Consider the following 20,460-nt stretch of genomic DNA (forward strand, 5'->3'; position numbering starts at 1 on the left):
ATAGCCAATATTTAATTAAAGATGCTATGTCAGATTTTTTGCCCCAAACATTCCTACATAGATTTTTTTGAGTGAATGGTATTTCAAAGAGTATCAACCGCTCTAACGAAAACAGGTGTAACTTTTACTTTTAATGGTCAGGAATCATAACAAAAATTTAAAACGTTTCTTATAAAACACATAAGAATTGGTCACGTGATATATTGTCGGGATCCCGACAAAAACTAATTTTGAGCACTTTATTTCACTGCTACTAATTATTGGCAGACTTTTTCGAGCAATGGCTCAAATGAAAGCTTGTAACTTTCTCGACCCCAATCAAAATACCTATTGCATTTCAAATCAAAAACTTTGGGTCAAATCGGCCAAAAATCTGACATAGCATTTTTAACCATTTTGTGCGGTTTGTGCCCATTATTTTATATGGGTATAAGGCTGATCAGGGTCTACTTTCATGAAGCTGCTAATGTTGCCTAGAAATAAGGCTTTTAAATCAAATATTTGCTCTAAAAGCACAAGGTTTAAGACACTGAGCACTATGGGTAACTGTCAAAGACCAGTCTTCTCACTTGGTGTATCTCAACATATGCATAAAATAACGAACCTGTGAAAATTTAAGCTCAATCGGCCATCGAAGTTGCGAGATAATAATGAAAGAAAAAACCCCTTGTCTAACGATGTTGTGTGCCTTCAGATGCTTGATTTCGAGACCTCAAATTCTAAATCTGAGGTCTCGAAATCAAATTCGTCTCGAAAACTACTATACTTCAGAGGGAGCCGTTTCTCACAATGTTTTATACTACCAACAGCTCCCTATTACTCGAATATCAAGTATGGTTTTATGCTAATAATTATTTTGAGTAATTACCAATAGTGCCCACTGCCTTTAATAACTGATTTGTCCCAAACAGAAATTCAAATAACTTGAAAACTAACTCATAACCATTTTTCCAGTTTGTATTCTTTTTTAATACAAAGCACAGATACAATCTTTAAGTGCTTTTATTCATGTTTATCATACCCTCGTATTTAATCAACAAGTTTAATTAAGACATTTCAAAGCTTACATTCAGATTATCATTCAGTTAATTTCATCAGATGTGCAAACATTCAGTAAATATGAACACAATCCTGACCATATACCAACATTTTATTGTAATTTTGTTTAAGTTGATTTCTCTGTGGTGTTTTAGTACATCAATACACTGCAAAAGCAAAACAACTTTGCTTACTGCTGTATAACCAAGTCCATTTTTTTTTTTTTAATCAAGAGACATTTTGAACAATTATTTTGTCCTACGCAACAAAATACCCACTGGCAACACTTGTTTTTTTTCTTCTGAAGTACAACAGTTAAGAAAATTTACCTGACGCGTCTTAAATATATTGCAGGTTGAACTTTCTCATGGTACTATACAAGTTAGAATTTGCTTCACATGGAGCAAGCTCGATCAAGGGACTATAAGATGACCATAGACCTTTATCATGCTGCTGCCGCCATCTTGGTCGTGTTCCTCGTATCGGGTAACAATAATGACTGCTAATAATCAGTTTGCAAATAGGAACCAGACTATTTTGTTCTTCCAGCCTCGGTTTGGTAACATTGATATCAATGGGAGAAATTCAAGATGGCTGCGCCATGATAAAGGTCTATTGTTGACCATTTGGCAATTTTGCCTGGCACCCATGTGTTTCATGCATAAGTATTCACAGAGCATTGATTCGTGGTTAACTGTTGGTCGCTGATCGGACTTGCCCATGTCTGATCAATGTACCCTTGTATATACCGGTATCCCGCAACTGGTTACCAATGTGAATATGGTGCACTCAAATAAAAACAAAACAACAAAATTAAAACAAACTAGAACATAATATCACATCGTTTGTGTTTTATAGAAATCCATTTTAGGATCTCAAACCCCCCCCCCCCCCGCCCCACCTAACAAACAATCACTATTTCTTTTAGCTAGATTAAAATGCACAATTTTAATGCATTCAAATTGCACATAATATTATATGAATGTTAAACGTTTGTACATGTTATCAAACTTCATAATAACACGATCTTGAATCCAAACAAACTGTCCTATACAAAAAAAAAAGCAAATTAGACAAAAATATGCTAAATTGAATCAATGAAACATCCATAAGCATAATCTAAAAATTGCAAGTTTGATAATGGAAACCAAATACAAATCTTAGGATATAAAACTTAAGACAATCGAAAAGTCATCATTATTTTCATCAACTGAGTTTCAAGCAAAACTCTTGTCAATTAAATATTTAGGAGTGAAATAATTTTGGATTTAGATAAGATTCAAGACAGCTAGGTTTTCTCACAATAAAAGCGGAATGGCAAAAAACCAGGGCCCAGATTCATGGCTCTGCTGTACCGCAGCATTCTGCGCTCACAATCACGATTCTCCAATTGAAGTGTAAGCTTGACATGAAATTGGACCCAGAGCAGTGCCTGTTTGTCACATCAAAACATAACAAAGATGTCAACATCAATACCCATGATTTATTTTATATAATATAATCACAAATACTGATTTTAAACCCTGCTGTAATTTTTATACCCCACTGATTCTCAAAACAAAACAAATCCACCATACCACCCAATAAATTAAATAAACGACAGCAAATTTCCCCATATAAATTAAAATGATCTTTAGGTTAATCAAAATTTCCCACTAATAATACTTATACAATTTGTTTATATTTGATAATATTATATTTGATTGAAATTCAAGTTTTACTTCTTTTTGCCTGATGAAACTAGCCACTTTGAATGATGATTATTGAAATCTTGCTTCATACTATAAGGCAGTTAGCATTTTTAAATTTTGTAAAACTTGTTAGAGTTGTTTTTTAAATTTTCTTTCTTCTGAAAAATTCAGACTGTTTTAAGCAGGGGTAAATTTCTGAGACCTACTTAGTCTTGGTTCAAAGATCACGGTGTTTGCGCCCACAACGCTGGTTGTGTGTACGCGCAAAATGTCCAAGATCACAAGCCTACAATTTTATCAAGGCCATTTTCATTTTGCAAAGAGCACTTCCATAAGTCTTTTTGAGAAACCGTGGACACAAAAGACTGTTTGGTTTGGTGTAGATGTGTATGGAGACAAATTTACACAAACCAAATAGTGTCGGTGTCCTCCATATCTTAAAATGGTTAGTCAGAAAATTATGCTCCATTGTATGACAAACTTTTGAAGGGACACCAAGGCCAATAGCCCAATAGCCTCCCTGTAAATCAAGGCATGGTCTACATATTTTGTGCATGACAAATTATTTTATGTTATCCGAACAATTTCAACAACTCTTAATCAACAACTCCAACAAGTTTTGTTTTCCCTACAAAGTGGCTCATGCACTCGCACGTTACCGTCCACCATCTCTCTGTCTCACTCTTTCTCACTCTTTTATCATCCACTAATAATATAAGCAGCTACAACTACATTTGAGTATGTACACCTACTGAATGGCTGTATATAGTTTAGAGATGGCTTTAGAGCGAACTTAAATCTTCCATATTAAAGGCAGTGGACACTATTGGAAATTACTCACAATAATTGTTAGCGTAAAGACTAACTTGGTAATGAGCATTAGAGAGCTGTTGATGGTATAAAACATTGTGAGAAATGGCTCCCTCTGAAGTAACGTTGTTTTTGAGAAGGAATTTATTTTTGACGAGTTTGATTTCGAGACCTTAGTATTAGATTTTGAGGTCTCGAAATCAAGCATCTGAAAGCACACAACTATGTGTGACAAGGGTGTTTTTTCTTCCAGTATTATCTCGCAACTTCGACGACCAATTTGGTTCAAATTCTCGCACGTTTGTTATTTTGTGCAAATGTTGAGATACACCAACTGAGAAGACTAGTCTTTGACAAATACCAATAGTGTCCAGTGTCTTTAAATCTTCCATATTGATTCTTCCAACTTAGTTCTACGACTCCCATTGAGCATAGCAGAGTTACGCAGGTTTAATCGTTTCTTATTTAACTTGGCTTCTTAGGCTTTAAACAACGCAGAAGAAACGACAGAACATGGTGGATGTGAAACAGAAACTTTAGCAGAGAAGCCAAAGCAACAGCCTTGGCTTCATCATTAAGCCGTGTATATGTAGCCATAGCTGTAGCCAACAACATTGTTTTAAACCTAACCTCAAATGTGTATGACTGAACCTCGATTCAAACTTCGTGCGAATGCTTCATACGAAGTGAATTTTCCTGCGTAACAATTGGAAGAACAGTACGTACCAATGGTGATGCAATAATTGGCACTTATAATTGGTAAGAGCCGCATTCTTCAGATAAAACTTAACAATCTTTACAGCACTCCATTACTGGTTATTGCAAGAAGGTTAGAAGCGTTAGTAAAGGGTCTGTTTGATTCGAAGGGGGGGGGGGGGTAACATTTATAACGGACAGTGCATATGCTCTATAGACATGATTGAGAAGAAACAATGCTATTCATTTACAGTGTATGTACAAAAGAGACAATTACATTAAGTGTGTGAAGGAGACCTAGTGTTCACATCTAGATTATAACTTAACAAGCCCGAACTCTCTTGTTACAGCTAGGTTATTATTTAACAAGCCAGCCCTCTCTTGTTACAGCTAGGTTATTATTTAACAAGCCAGCCCTCTCTTGTTACAGCTAGGTTATTACTTAACAAGCCAGCCCTCTTTTGTTACAGCTAGATTATTACTTAACAAGCTCGCCATCTCTTGTTACAGCTAGGTTATTACTTAACAAGCCCGCCATCTCTTGTTACAGCTAGTTTATTTTCTCAACAAGCCAGCCCGCCCGCCCTCTCTTGGGAGGAATAAGTTAGTTGGATATTACTATTACCACATGAATTGTTTTATCTTATTATTCTTGCTTACATGTACTATTAAAAAATGAATTTCACAAACGAAAACTAAGAAGTTAATAGCCTGACAATCCATCCGCCATCGATCAAATATCGTTCACCGATAACAAAATAAAACTGCGACATTTTGAAATATAAAAGCATCAACACCAGAAACTAGAGTGCCAGTATGTACTGCGTAGAAACCCACCATGACCATACTTCACCATAAATACTACTGCATTTAAACGCAAAACAAGCAGGACGCTACAGTTCCAAGAAGTTACAATTTCTGACCAGTTTGTTCACAGTTACTATTGTTTTTAAGTTAGTATTGTTCTCTAGAAGCTTTTGAGAGATTTAGAGACGCTTATAAATTCGTCCTTTCCGATATACTGAACATGCATTTTATGCAATCAATTACATTATGTATAACACTATGCAATCATACACCACGTCAAGCACTGAAAACTGTCCCATATTTTCTATTCTTCAATTTTTCCTGCAAATATCTTTACTGATACACATCAATTTTTGCATAATTTATGTTTTCATGTCTTCTTTTTTTCTAATTACAGGATCTCAAATCCATAATTTTTTTTCACTCAAATGAGGGATAACATTTTACAGGCTTAACATTCAATGCAATTTTACAACAGCGAATAATTTTGTACGAATGTGGGATTTTTCGTTTTCCTCACTAGCATTTGTTGGAAGTTTCCATTTTCCAGAACTAGCAACCACTAAAATATAGTTTTACTGAAGGAAATCTTGGTACAGAAATCACACCCTTTTCCCCGGAACCCTATGAAGTTTTCCTTCACAAGTTTTCCTTGACAAGGTTTCCCGAATATGTTTAAGAAAGAGGAATAGAAATTGGGTTTTCCATCCAAGTTTCCCAACTATTGACTTTCAAACGATTTTCCAAATGGCAACCTGTCAAAGTTATTCTGTTATCAGTTTCCAAGATCAAAGGAGTCCTTAACAACAAATTACCGGCCCATAAATCTCTGGGGTTTCCGTTGGTACAATGTAGTTCAATAGCATGGCGTTTGATTGGAAATCTGTGATGGGAATTAAGTACCCTAGTATGAGGAGCGGTTTATGTATGACCGTGGGTTTAGCATGCATCCAGCATCTTCCAAAGAATCATCTAGTTCAAGAAAGCTTCCGAAAGTCTTTCAAGAAATGTAACCCTTGGGGGAGTCCTCCAACTATGATCACCACATGTGTCTGTTGATGACCACAGTATCTGTCTTTATCCACACTTTCTTGACGAGCGTTGTATAATGGGGCTTTTACTCCAAGCACCACCGTCTATGATTGCACCTCCACTCGACACATACAACAAATCTCAGTCGTACATCCATAGAATTTTTAGATTCCTATTCGAAAGTTTGTGTCCAAGTATGAGGCAATCTGGGAGTAGTTCACAGCGATGTCTTAAGATTTCCAAGATATATTCCAAGATAGTTCCAGTGATGGTTGAATGTTCCTTCAATGCGAAGCCAAATCCAACGATTCTGCAGTTCCTTCGCTGACCCGCTCATCTGTACAACACAACGAGAACATACATGTACCACGTAGCTCCTAAGAATACCGTCCAGTTTCTTTGGTCGACTGCGGAGTATAAAATCAACCAGTAGTCACAATCTGGCCGACTGTCAGCATGTTTTTTTTAAAGCTAAGCATAGCTGTTGAAACAGGCCAGTTCGACAGACCTCGTAATAACTAAAGTCGGCTGTACTCACTAATTTTCTCTCATGTAGCGTATTTCATCAAATATAACCCACGCTGAAATGAATCCACCTATGGGTTACCTGGATTTGGGTCCGGGGGCGGCAGAACAATTTGAGATCCTTGGAGAGTACGAACGACGGGTTTGAGAGCGGAATTCCTTTCTAGATAATTCTGTGCGCACACTGATCCATTGGGTAATATACAAGTTCCTATCGGAGTCTTTATAGGTAGGCGATGCACAACCAAATAATAGTTTTAATAGTTTCTTTGTTATACTGTCGTATAAAAGACATCTGCCAAATCTCAAACGGCATCTGTAAGAAGAGGAAATTGAAAAAGAACTGTTATCCTTGATTAAATACCAGATTTGAGCAGGGCTTAATTTCATAGAGCTGCCTAAGCACAAAAAGTAACTACACACAACTTATGCTTACCACAATAAGGTTACCAGCCAAAGTACAAGGTCACAGGTACAGCTTGTGACTGGTATCCTTTCGTTTTTTTGTTAAGCAAAAAGGAGTTAAGCATAATTCTCTGTCTAAGCAGCTCTATGAAATTGGCCTCTGGAGGCAGGAGGGAGGGGGGGGGGGTGACTACTAGCAAATATTTTCTACAGGTGAAGGCGGCAACTGGTTGAGTAAGGATACAATGTATCTATTTATCACAACAAGCATTTCCAACATAAATCAAGTAGGATTTGAAACTTTGCACTGTGCTGTGGAGGTAGAAGAGAGGTTCGCCGTTGCACGTGTGAAAACCTCTTTAGAGAAGTGTTGGTTCTGAAAAGAACTGGTGGTTGACAACTCAACGCTTCAATCAGTATTCTCCCTAAAGACGATCAGAGCATGCTTTGTCGTGTTTGTCCGTGGGTGCCAGTCAGAAGCCATACAGCCATTAGCTGCCGTATAACCAGATAACCAGGGATCACAGCCAATACGAATTTGATCGTAGAGCATACTGATTGAAATGTTGAGTCGTCAACCACCAGTTTTTTTCAGAACACTTCTCAAAAGAGGTTTTCGCATGATGCTTCGGCAAACCTCTCTGAACATAAACCAATTTTAGAAATTAATGCAGAAATTAATGGGCATGGGAACAAAATGTTATGTTAATTGCTGTAATACTGCTCATGTACTAGCCATAAAGCATGCTATGGACTGGAGAATACTGCTAATGTAGGAGCAGGGGTGGATTTCACAAAGAGTTAAGACTAGTCTTATCTCAAGTTAGAACGAGTTACTCTTCCTAACTGAGGACTAGCATAGCCATTTGTTTTTAATATCTCTGTAGGACTAGTCCTAAGTTAGAACTACTCCTAACTCTATGTGAAATCGACCCCTGGTGTTCATCTTACATGCAGTCAATCATTCATCAGGCATATTAATTGGACAAAGTAGTGAACATTTCATTGAGAACAAAGGCTGACCTACATGTACAAAGTGAACAATGCTTTAATGTACTTTTCAGAATTTATTAACAAAACAATTCTGGTTTCAAACAGCGCTCATAGTTTCTCTTTTTACATCTGAATGTTGAGAAAACGTTGTCACCTGGGCCCAATTTCACAGAGCTGCTTATTGCAAACAAAATTGCTTGACATATTTCCCCTCACCACAGTTGTGAAAACCAGTCAAAAGTTGTCATGTGAAATGGTATTTTGGCTGGTAAACTATTCCTCGTAGTCAAAATGGCATTGTGCTAACAGCTACTTTTTTTGTGGCTAAGCAGGTCTATGAATCTGGGCCAAGGTGGAAAACTTAAATGCAGTATTAAGCACAGAAAAGTTCTGCATTCTACTAAACTCTGATGGCATGTGTATATCGTAGATCTATGCTAATCTACAGCAATTGCTGCTTTCAAACTGGCGCTATAACACACATCCTACGCACTGTACAAAAGTGCTTAGCAGATACACCAGGGACTAGAAACTTCTGGGAAGCATTTCTTGGTGCTTACTCTATGGCAGAAACAAGTAACTAAGCAAGATTTTATTTTGTGAGTAAGAAGATTTGACAGCCTGTGCGCAATCAATTTGGATGTGCATTGTTGCATAAACTTATCTGCCCTATCAGTACAACAACTTGAACATGAGGTAATTGTAAAAGGGCACCAAGGCAATAACCAGGGGCACAGGAAGCAATTGCCTCTGTTGCCTCAATGAAGCATCATGACAGCCTGATTAAAACCATTTTGCCATTCTGTCATAATACCACATGATGTATACTGGGATCCAAACAATGCCAGCTACAGTGCAGTGCGTCTATTTCTTTTCTGAAGGCTCTAGTCTTTACGCAAGTTGTTAAACAGCAGAACAAGAAAGCAGATGAAAGTAACCTCGCTTCGTTTATAAACCCTTGCAATTTTTCTTTTAAAAAACTAGTAGAAGACTTGCTTTCCTCTTCTAGCCACCAACTAGACAAGTAACACCTTGTACCACAAAGGAGCCTTGGGTCTACAGGGCAACACTATTACATAACACCCTTCACAATAACATTAGTAATATGCACCACATTTTCCACAGGGCCCAATGTCATCAAACTGCTAAGAATTTCTTCACTAAGTAAAAATATGAGAGCGGCACCAATCAAAGCAACGTGATCTTTGTGGCATTTTGGCTAATAACACGTTTCTGCTAAGCAAGTTTTTTTTGTTTAGCTAGTATTTTGTGTGTGACTATAAGCTGAATTTGTTTTCAAAAGGTCAGTGAAGTTTTAGTGCCAGACGACACCTTTGTATAGTAAATTTTACCACCTTAAGAAACCTGGTGCATGTTACCGCAGAAACAATTTATTTACAAACAAATTATAAGTGTACTTGTGAAGGAAATAGGGAAAAGAAATCCAATCATGCTACAGGCTACAGCTGCAAACTTTGCGCACACGAACAAACAAAGAAACGGAAACTACTTTTAGCGGCAAACATCGTTGGTAATTCATGCCAGTGCGAGGTCATTAAAAGGGTGAAATACCTTCTGGAGTCAAAGACACAGCCATCGACTGTTGCTGTTCTCCGTTAGACTCCAACTCCCCGAGCGGGGAGAAGGATAGAGTCATCTGGGTATCGTCAGAACCAAACCCCGCCTTCATCCCAAGGTTGGCGTTGAGTTTGTCACTGGCGGAATCCGGCGATAGCACTTCGATCGTGCCACCACCATCTTCGAGACTCCCGGTCGTCTCGTCTAAATCAAGCAGAGACTTCTTAGTGACGAGGTCTTCGTCCTGGTCCTGGATGAAGCTCTCTCCGTTTGCATTATTAAAGTCAGACGTAGCAGGCACATTGATGACTGGAGATTTGATTGTCCCTAAGAGCTCTACTTCGTTCCCGTTCCCGGATGACCCCTCACTCTTCTCATCGTAAGCCTCGTCAGCGCTTATATCTTCTGTCTGGACGTTCCCGTTAGTGGGCGGGGCCGTTTCATCCTCGCCATCGTCAGCCACACCCATATCTGCGACTGCGTCCCCGCCAACATTGTCAGGCAACGCTTCAAATTCAGCTTGTTCTTCGAAGCCGGTCGTCGACACAGGCTCACCGTTGGAGGCGTCTTTAAGATCAGCCCAATCAGCTTCTTCTTTGTCTGGTACCACGTCTTCACCTATGTCTTCCTTCTCATCTGATGAGCCTCGTTCGTCATCAGCCTGTCCACCATCCCCACCTTGGCCGTCGTCAGTCAGGGCGTCTTTATCGTCGTACAGCTTCTCTTTGTCTTGAAGAGACTCTGCAGCCTCCAGGCCTTCTACCGACATGTTCCCGTCGTCTGAATCGCTGAAACTGGTGGCAGCTTTGCCGTTTGTAGCGCCCTCTAATTGGTCCCCATCAAACCCTTCTTCGTCTTCGTCGCCTGATAGAAGGCGGTGTGCAAAGAACGGAGGAAAGAAGGTGACACTGTTTTCTCTTTTCAAACGAACTTGGGTGGTTTTCATTAATTGCTTTCTATTTCAAAATACCATCTCTTTTGTTAGTTTACATTTTTCCAAGGAGAGAATAAGTAATATTCTCGGAAGATGAAATTATCTGAGCTACATTCTCTGGTGTAGACATTCTTTCACCAATCAGTTAGTTTCAAAGCTTACACGGTAAGTATATTTTAAGAATATTTTTTAATCAAAGCTTCTCTGGTACAAGAGCTGCCTTTAGCTTTTCAGTTTTCTTTCATTTTGTCTCTTCTTACACCCCCCCTACCAAGAGTTGCTCTTTGCCTTGTTTTGGCACACTTACAAAATTAAAAAAAAATCACTTTTCTTCAGTGGAGAAGACAAAATTGCCTGAACCACAAACAGACGAGTAACATCCTACCCATTGAACTTTTGGCAGTCAATTTCAGTTTGATACATGTAAGTAAGAAAAGAAAGCAAACGGCACCCAAGTATGTTTGAAAAGGAGAATCATTTTTAAAGGCTATGGGGGAGTTGTTAGTCAATGATCCCTGCTACCGATGTGATATGAAACGTTACATGTGTGATACATCATTGTATTTCAGAGGAGAATTTGTTTCATTCCTTAAAATTTCCAAGAACAAAATTTAAAACCTACCTATTATGTTCAATTAGGTAGAAATTTCTCTGGACAAATGATTCGAGTTTCAAAACAAAGCACTCAGATTCAAAACTAGTAATTACAAAATATGTATCATACATTCAAGTTAGATTTTAAGGTCTAGTCCAAGCTTCAGTATGGACTTGAACTTATGTCTGATATTTTGAAGGTTTGTTCTGTACGTGCTGAATGAGCATGCAATTTGAGAATGACTGTCAATAACTGTCGATGACTGTCAATGACTGTCAATGACTGGCTATTAAGCAAACACACAGGCTTAGCGGATACCTGGATGCTGTATGAAATATATCCAGCATTGTGAAAACATTTACCCTCAAATAGTTCAAGGAATGGTGCAAATGTTTATGAGCAAAAAGTGAAATGTGTCATACCAAAGCCCCAGTATTAAAAACAAAAATGACGATGAGAGAGAATTTTAAAAAAGCCATCAAAAGTCACAAGAAGAGAAAAACTTCACTTCAACTAAATCAAATTAGGCTAATTGGATGATTATCATCACAAATCAGTAATTTAACATCAACATCTGACTGTTGAGAGGTCATGGGGAAATATATTATGATCAAACTTTGTGGTGTACGACACCAAGCTTAAACTAGTCCTATTTTACAGGTCCAGGGGCCGACTTCACAAAGCACCTAGGTTGATCTTAAGATGAGTTGTGACTTGACAATTTGCTCAGCAATTATGATTGATTTGCTGTTAAGATCAATCTTAGCTCATTGTGAAATCAGCCCCACGTCATAAAATGTATCCATGAAGACGACAAATACCTGATAGCTGTGATTTATTCCGATTGAAGAGTAGATTGCGATACTTCTCATTATTGAGTAGACTACTACTGCTTGGTAGTGTTGCGCTGACGCCATTGCTCTTACGTTCTGAGCCTGACCCTGAACCACTCTCAGACCCGCTGTCTCCGTCCTCGGATGCATCATCCTGAAAATAAATCCAATAAATTAAATCATTACGTGGTACGTAGGATTAATAAGAATAAATAGTAATAATTATTTGGGGGGCTGATCATCCTTACTTGCAGCTAAGAGCTGAAAAGCAGGCATGCAGGGGGGCCTTTTGCTGCCATCCACATCAACCCAATGTGAACACGGAGCACAGCCAAAAATCGAAAATGTTTGATTTTTTCCGAGGGAGGAAGATCGGATGGTCTGGAAAACCCTCGAGGCACAGCAGAGAACCAACGCACAACTCAACTCACATATGGCCCTGGCCGGGAATCAAACCGGGGTCAACTTTTTATTATTATTATTATTATTATTATTAATTCTCTTTTTTTCTATATCTATGTTCTCCACCTACCTTATCTTTAGCCTGGGCACCACGGCGGGCTCTCTTCATGATCTCCTCTACTCTCTAAAAGAAACAAATCAAAGTCAAAGATGGTTAAGCTTAAAATCTTGTGGAAAAATTTCATCACTACATCGACACAAAGAATAAGCTGGCCCCTTCATTCAGATGTGCACATTTTCATTATTTGTCATCAAAGATGGCAGTCACTGACGTCATGTGCAATCCATCTATTGTAGCAAACGAAACATCGACAAGAAACGAATCTGCTCCTTTCAGAGTCTTTATTTCTTCACAAGAAATTAATCACAAGGTATTTCCCAAAGATTAATCAATTATAAGACATTCCCTAGAAAATTGCCTTACTTTCTTGCGAGCATCCCTCTCCTCATTTTCTTTGCGGCATTTCTCAGCGAGTTCCACTTCTTGTTTCTTAAGTTCCTCTTGACGAATCTTTTCCTCTTCAGCTCTCTGAAAAAGCAACAAATAGAAATCAACGACTGTGCTCTCCCCACCCTCGTGGTACGAGTGTACAGGTATACTCATATAACGAGAGTACAAGTGTATTCTTATAACGATAAATTCAATCCTATATCAATTATTCTTATTCTGTTTCATAAGTGAATTTAATCACTGTAGCTGGCAAGCCTTAGGAAACCTGTGAACAAAAGTGCTTGCTGCAGTAAGTGAAACAGAAATACTGGGGCTAACCTCCCATCATTTCAAATGGATGTCATGGTTCTGGAGAGCGCAGTTAAGTCTGTCAATTATGTGAATACATATACACCAATACCTGTCCTTATGGACCAGTCTAATGTTTTCCTACCTGCAGAGCTTCAGCTTCTTCCGCAGCCTTCCTCTCTTCTTCCTCCCTCTCCATCCTTTCATTATCTTCAATAGCTTTCCTAAGACGCTCCTCCTCTGCTTTCTTATGCTCCTCAGCTAGCCTTCTTGCCTCCTCCTCCATGCGTATTCTCTCCTCTTCTTCAAGACGAATTCGCTCCTCCTCTTCACGCCTTCAAAGAAAATTACAATAGAATTTTTTTTCAACACTGCCTCTTTTCATGGCAGGCGCGGCCCCGGAAGACCCACCAAGACCATGCTCAAGACCCTGATCAAGGATGCAGGAGTTAACAACAAGGAACAGCATAAGAGATGTACCCGCTGAGTATAAGAGATGTACCCGCTGACAAAACATAGGATTCGAACTGCCTCTATTTATCGAGCAACCTCGGTAGTCTAGTTGGTAAGACACTGCTCTAGAATTGCAAGGGTTAGTCGTGGCTTTAAATCCCACCCGAGAAACATGCCTGTGTTTTTTTTTTTTTCACGGGACTCAGGAAAGTACTGAGTATACAGAGCTAACACACATCAGTGTATGGGTAAAAAACAAAATTATAATTAATATTAACAAGGAAGAGCTTATCAGCTGTATGCAGGATAGAGTTGTGTGGCGTGTCAGACGTCGAGCCCAACTGTAACATGTGGCAACGCGACAACTTGGGTCGACTGAGTAAGTGAGTGAGTGCCTCTTTATTTATGGCCTTGGTTTTACAGTTAAACTCATAGAGTGTAAATTGCTTGGAACATTTTGTGGACTTTTTAACCTCCTAAGAATTCCAGGGATTATACTCTCAGGCAACATACTTCACTATAATTGCTTCTCTTAATCCAGGGGTATATAAATGGGTACCTGCAAGGATAGATTAATGGAATGTTGAAGACCCAATGACCAGGGCACTAATGTTAAGGGCATTGATACGGTTATTGTGAAATGCGCAATATTAGAACTTAGTGTCTTGCTCTTGAAAGGACACAAGTGTCATGACTGGGATGCAAAGCCACAACCTGCCGTCGACTTCACAAAACTCTTCCTAACTATAGACTAATCTTCGGACTTAGGATGAGTCTCAACCCTGCACTGTAGCATACAGACCTTAAGATTAATCCTAAGTTAGGACGAGTTACTCGTCCTAACTCGAGATAAGACGAGTCCTAACTCTTTGTAAAATCGACCCGATGACTTAACCACCATAACTTGAATTTGATGCCTTAAAATAAACTGCTCGATCGTGACATCCTACAGTACACTGATAGTAGTTAGGTTGTAATGACTTAATCCCAAGTTTGCCAAGAATCTTTCCTTGCAGGGTTTCTGACTCAATTAATTGACTCTAATGACTTTATGACTTAAATTTAGATCTAACCCTTAATGACTGTGACTCACAGTCATACCTGGGCTTGATATAGAACGACTAGGTATAAGTCTGCTAAGACCTCCTCGTTTATAGAGGTGACAGCTGGTACCAACGGACACCAATCTGAGAGTCAATTCACGCATGAATCGTTTCTAAGATATTAAAACCATATTACTCTCAAAGAGACACCTTTCTAAAAATAGTTTATACTATCAACAGTTGGAGTGCTACTCACCAAGTAAGTTTTTAAGGCGTTTAGTATTTGGAGTCGTTACTGAACTATGACTTTATCTTTAAAGGCAGTGGACACTATTGGTAATTACTCAAAATAATTATTAGCATAAAACCTTACTTGGTAACGAGTAATGGGGAGCTGTTGATGAGAAACGGCTCCCTCTGAAGTGATGTAGTTTTCGAGAAAGAAGTAGTTTTCCACGAACTTGATTTCGAGACCTCAGACTTAGAATTTGAGGTCTCTAAATTAACATCTGAAAGCACGCAACTTCAAGTGACGAAGGTGTTTTTTCTTTCAATATTATCTCGCAACTTCAACGACCAATTGAGCTAAAATTTTCACAGGTTAGTTATTTTATGCATATGTTGAGATACACCAAGTGAGAAGACTGGTCTTTGACAATTACCTATAGTGTCCAGTGTCTTTAACACATGTAGATGTTAATTTAACATCAAGGATAAAGGACTTTTGGGGGCTTCTACCCCTACACCCATGTGTGTTCATGTACTTCATGCTTTCCAGAATTCTGTAAAAAAAAATCCACAGGCACTTCACTCAGGTGGAAATGGAACCATTGACCTTTGCCATTCTAGAGTAAATCTCTTACTCAACAACCAAGCTAGCCTGGTGGCAAGAGGCAGTTCGAGTCCTATGTTTTAGCATTTGGTACGGCAACGATTTAACAGGGCCATTTGATCAACACTCCCTGCTTACTGAGCAAGCGCTGAATTTCTGCCCTAACTGTGTAAGATAAGAATGCCACGTAGCGTAGAGTACACACGCACACAAGCAAAAGATCCCTGCTAACCCGTATGTGAAACACGCTTGACATAAGCTGCTAAGCACACAAATTTGCTTAGCATGAAATTTCTTACTTGATTAAAACCAATTTTCCTTTTGTTGCATATTGCTTGTTACTGTTTTTGAAGCTGTTGTTTGCTCATCCTTAAAATCACATGGAAATTTTATGGTAATCCTGTTTTTATCACAGAAGAAATTTCATGCTAAGCAAATTTGTTTGCTGAGCAGCTCTATGAAATTGGGCCCTGATTTTTCAGCAGTGGGTATCGCAACGATCTAACAGATGTTGAGACCCCTTATGGCGTGTCGTGACCAAGCAGTTTAGATCATCGGACCCACGCTCTGATGTGAGTTTGATACCTGGTCGTGACAGGTAATATCCCATGGCGTGTCATGGCCGAGCAGTTAAGAGCACCAGATTCAAGCTCTGCTGTTTGATCAGCAGAGTGTGGGTTCGAATCTCGGTCGTGACACTTGCTACATAAAATTGGGGAGGTAGTGCTTTCTGCTCTACCGGCCAGGCTTCGGATTGATGATACCCAAGTCTACATCCGTATGGACTGTAAATGGGGTAACCCTGTTTCAGCCCTAGGAGTAGGTGGCATAAGCCTCTGGACAAAAATAATTGTAGCCCACACCTTGAAGTGGCTTTCAGGCCTTGTGTGTCTGGCGACTTGCATAAAAAATAAAGTAACAAATAAAAAAAATAAAAAATAAAATAACTTACTTGAGTTGTTCTTGTCTCTGTCTCTCCAGCTCAGCTTCTCTCTCGGCTTTCTCCCGAGCTTGACGTCTCCTCTCAGCCAAGGCTTGTTTAGCACGTTCTTCATCAGTCAGGTCTTTAGCTGGCTGAGACTGGGGTTGAGCCTGGGGTTTTTCTTGGGGTTTTTCTTGGGGTTGGGCCTTGGCTGATCCTACAGACGACGGTGCCGATCCACTTGAGGATTCTGAGACAGTTGGAGACAAGGCTCTCTGTGGCTCTGTGGAGAGGAAGAATAAAATAAATATAGATTTTATAGAATTGTTTTCAACTGTGATTTAAGGTTGAACAAAGAAAAATTTACTACAACAGGATTTCAACCAACGGATTTGAGGCATTGCATGGTGAGGTATCAATGTTTATTTGGTTTGCGATAATACATATAGTGTTCTTCTGGCTGGGTAGATTATGTTCTTTTGAGTACTTGTCTTGCGTTATTCTACTACCGCAGAGTAGATTTTTTAGAATTCGGCGACTTCTCTACTACCGCGGAGTAGATTTCAGATTTTTTCGGAAGACTTCTCAGTTCTGAGAAGACCTGTCCTGCTTACTTACTTCTACTATTTTATCAGTCGGGACTACTACTTTCTCTTAGCGAATCAAGAGGACTTCTCGTTATAAACAGTTCGCTACAAACAAAGTGCAATTCCTCAAATCGTCAGTCTGTTAAATGCCTTTTAATATAATTATGTGTGTATATATAATAATTGTGCGTACTGGTTTTTTTTCACCAATGTATTTTTGACAATGTAGATATAATAATAATTTCTTGTTTAATGTCCTTTTCTTTGTTAACTTCTACTTTATGTAATTTTTTAAAACAAATATTATGATGTTGACATGTGCAATTCAGTTTTTAACTGCGAGACATGTTTTAATAAACCATTTTTGAATTGAATTGAATTGAATTGAATATTTACTATCGTGGAGTGAGTTTTATAGAATAATTCGTTCTTCACCTTTAGCTTTCGTCTCTTTAGTCTCCGTCTTCTCCTTCTCCTTTTCTTTCTCCACATTCTCCGTTTTAGCAGGAGCCTTCTCTTGAGCTGCTGCCTTCTCTTGAGCTGCTGCCTTCTCTGCAGCTGCTACCTTCTCCGCAGCAGCAGCTGCCTTCTCTGCAGCAGCAGCTGCCTTCACTGCGGCAGGTTTAGGCTGCCGAGGTAACCCCTTGGGTGTGGTGGACGTTTTTGTTGTAGTGGTCTTTGGTGTTGACGTTGTCCGAGTTGGGGAGCTGACGGTGGACTTGTTGGCTATGTCTGTTCGTGGGGTTAGGGCCTTCTTGATTGGAGGGGCTTGTCCGGGTGTTTTCTTGCCTGCAAATGGAAAAAGAGAGAAAGGAATTTGAAGTTTAAAAGTTTTGCCTGCAGGAAGTCCAGGCTGTGTGGCTCTTCTGTAAACATGTTATGTTCAGGCCTGATACTTCACGGAGCCAACAAAGGCCATTGCCTCCATGCCCCCGGGTCATTGCCTTAGTGCCCTTGATATGTTCTAGAATCTATAAACTTACAATTTCCTCAAAAGGTGCCCTTTACCAAGGAGATAATGCCTTGGTGCCCTTGCTCTTTCAAAAAACGAAGCAAACATGTACAAGCCCGTTTGTCACTCAATAATAGCGATTTGTAAGTATTTTCAAATGCAAAATTTCTGTCCCCGTGTCATCCACATTTAAGCACAATTCCTACCTTCACTGGTTTTTCGTCTATCCCCATTTGTTTGTTTAGGTAGGTTCCTCGGAGATGCGACTCTGCCCGGTGTGCTTTTACTTCCATCCACCGAAGTTGACCCTTGACTTCCGACAGTCCTTGGTGATGGCACTCTGAGTGGAGCAGTCCTGGGTGTGGGTTGTTGCTTTGGCGATGGAGGTCGCATGTGTAGAGGGGTGCGCGGAGACGGTGCCCTCTGTAGATATGCAAATTTGGAAGGTCAATGATGTCAATGATAGAATTTGTTCGTGACTTTATTTTTGCAAAAAACAAGAGCGAGTGGCCTTTTTTGTTAAGTACTCTCTACCCTTTTTTCTTCCATGGCACTGATTGTATAGATTGTGAAATCAAACAAGCATATGAAAAAATGAGGAAACAAAATTGAACGAATTGGTCTATAGAATACAGTTCTCTTTTTAAATTCTAGTAATAGCAAATTCTTATAGCTATTAGCTACAAATACTTATAGCTATTTGTTATCCTTGTCAACATTCACTGTGAAACAAAATTTAAAAGATGCTTCTTTTTACAAAAACCCAATTTGCCAAACACGCCCGAATTTGTCAACCATTACATAGGTTTAGTGACAACATGAACATCAGTTCGGCAAAATTCTGAATTGTATACAAGTGACCAGAAACTGGAATCCAGTTTTTTTTTCTCAGGTTTTCTTTGTTAAAAATATTTTACTTTCAAAAATAGTTCATGGCTAAAACTTTACTTTCCCAAAAACATTCTAAAGTTTGTACAGCCATAATCTACGTCAAACTAAAGTCAGATGAGTTTACTTGCCTGAAAACCGATAGACAACATAAAAAAAAAAAAACCCTGAAAAACACCACCATTGAGTCATGCCAGTCATGTTCATGTATTGTATGCATATGTTAAAGAACAACATAGTGACAATGTTTTTAAGGGTGCGTCTATCAATACCCATTATCTACGGTAGCCTACAAGACCTTGATGTAAGTTTACCTTAGCTGGTGCTGGTGCTGGAGCCGTTGCCGTCGCCGCTGGTGTGTTTCCTTCTTGCGCTCCATTATTTAACTTTGAATTCGACGAGGAGCGTTTTGTTGCCGACAGTGGTCTTGACATGTGTGTTGGTGTTGAGTGCGCCGACCGGCTATCCCGATGTGGGTATGGGGCTGTAGTGGAAACAAGACAAGTTAGTCCAACCTTCTTACTATTACTCCTACTCACAAATGCCGTCTTAGTGTTCATATGGAAAGACATGATCCGATGCTTGAACTTCGCTCTTGAAGGGGCAGAGTGATTTCTCCTCTGGTACCTTATGAGGATAGGGCACCACAGCGAAAGCACAGGGCACCACAGCAATTCGCTGTGGGTGCCGTGGGTTATTTTCAGGCCTATACACAGGACGTTCAATTTATAAAATGTCTGGATGTATGGCACCACATCCTGGGTTAGTGTTTGCTCGAGAGATTCACAAAGCTTATATCAATTAGCCGTAGTTTAGTCGAGAAGAGAGCGATGGCACAGTCAGTGTATTTTAGATTCGAAGGTGACTAATGTTTGACATTGACACATATTTGAGTCATGGGAATAAGAAACCAAAGACAACACAAAAGTGGGTCATGTTAGTTGAAGGGGTATCTATCAGAGGTATGACAGGTGGGTGTGTGGGGGTACCGCCCTTAAGGTGTGAATGGGCGAGGCTAGGCTAAGTGTGTGGGAAGGGTACCAACTCTAAGGTGTGATAGGCGAGTTGGGGCTAATACTGAAGTTTTGTTGGATTTTAAGTTAGCCATCAATTATTTGAATGTAACATGTAACTACCGATCAAGGGCAGCACTGTATGCTTCCTTTTTTTGAAAGGGCAAGGGTACCAAGGCAATTTCTCCTTGCTAAAGGTCAACCTAAATGCCCTATAAGGTAATTGTAAATTTCTACCTGAGAATTTCAAGGGCACCAAGGCAGTGCCCAGGAGGCATATGTAGAGGCACTAAGCCTTCATTGCCTCAGTGTTACTATGCCAGATTTTATTGATTCAAATTCAGCGCGCCATGATGGTTGCCTGTGTTCCTGGACTTTGCGCGAATCCTTCGTAGCCAATCATGTGCATTTGGGCATGGTGGGACATCCACATTTGGGCTACGAATTACCGCCTGTGGATTTTGTCCTTGATGCTTTTGATGTAAACAAAGTCTGCAAGCAAACACATGCCATGATGGGGGACATTATCCCAACCAACAGCATACCCATTCAACACTATTTTAGAAAGTATCAGACAAGTCCCTAAGCACCCCAACGAGTAAACATTGTGCAATGGATCTGAACTATTTACT

General features: G+C 39.5%; 1 protein-coding gene across 2 annotated transcripts in view; it reads right to left on the bottom strand.

Moving 5' to 3' along the window:
- Positions 1–6,776: 6,776 nt before the first annotated feature.
- LOC139947011 (uncharacterized) overlaps positions 6,777–20,460 on the bottom strand; it is a 67,778-nt gene continuing 54,094 nt past the window's right edge. For both annotated transcript variants that reach the window (XM_071944825.1, XM_071944824.1), the window contains 10 exons: positions 19,130–19,299; positions 18,134–18,350; positions 17,411–17,764; positions 16,419–16,671; positions 13,284–13,473; positions 12,824–12,928; positions 12,470–12,523; positions 11,926–12,091; positions 9,570–10,439; positions 6,777–6,915 (listed from right to left, as the gene is read on the bottom strand). In XM_071944825.1, the coding sequence (XP_071800926.1) occupies positions 6,905–6,915; positions 9,570–10,439; positions 11,926–12,091; positions 12,470–12,523; positions 12,824–12,928; positions 13,284–13,473; positions 16,419–16,671; positions 17,411–17,764; positions 18,134–18,350; positions 19,130–19,299 (2,390 nt within the window). In that variant the 3' untranslated portion in view covers positions 6,777–6,904. The remainder of the gene's footprint in view (positions 6,916–9,569; positions 10,440–11,925; positions 12,092–12,469; positions 12,524–12,823; positions 12,929–13,283; positions 13,474–16,418; positions 16,672–17,410; positions 17,765–18,133; positions 18,351–19,129; positions 19,300–20,460) is intronic.

The sequence above is a fragment of the Asterias amurensis genome, chromosome 14, assembly GCF_032118995.1.
Source record: "Asterias amurensis chromosome 14, ASM3211899v1".
NCBI lineage: Eukaryota > Metazoa > Echinodermata > Asteroidea > Forcipulatida > Asteriidae > Asterias > Asterias amurensis.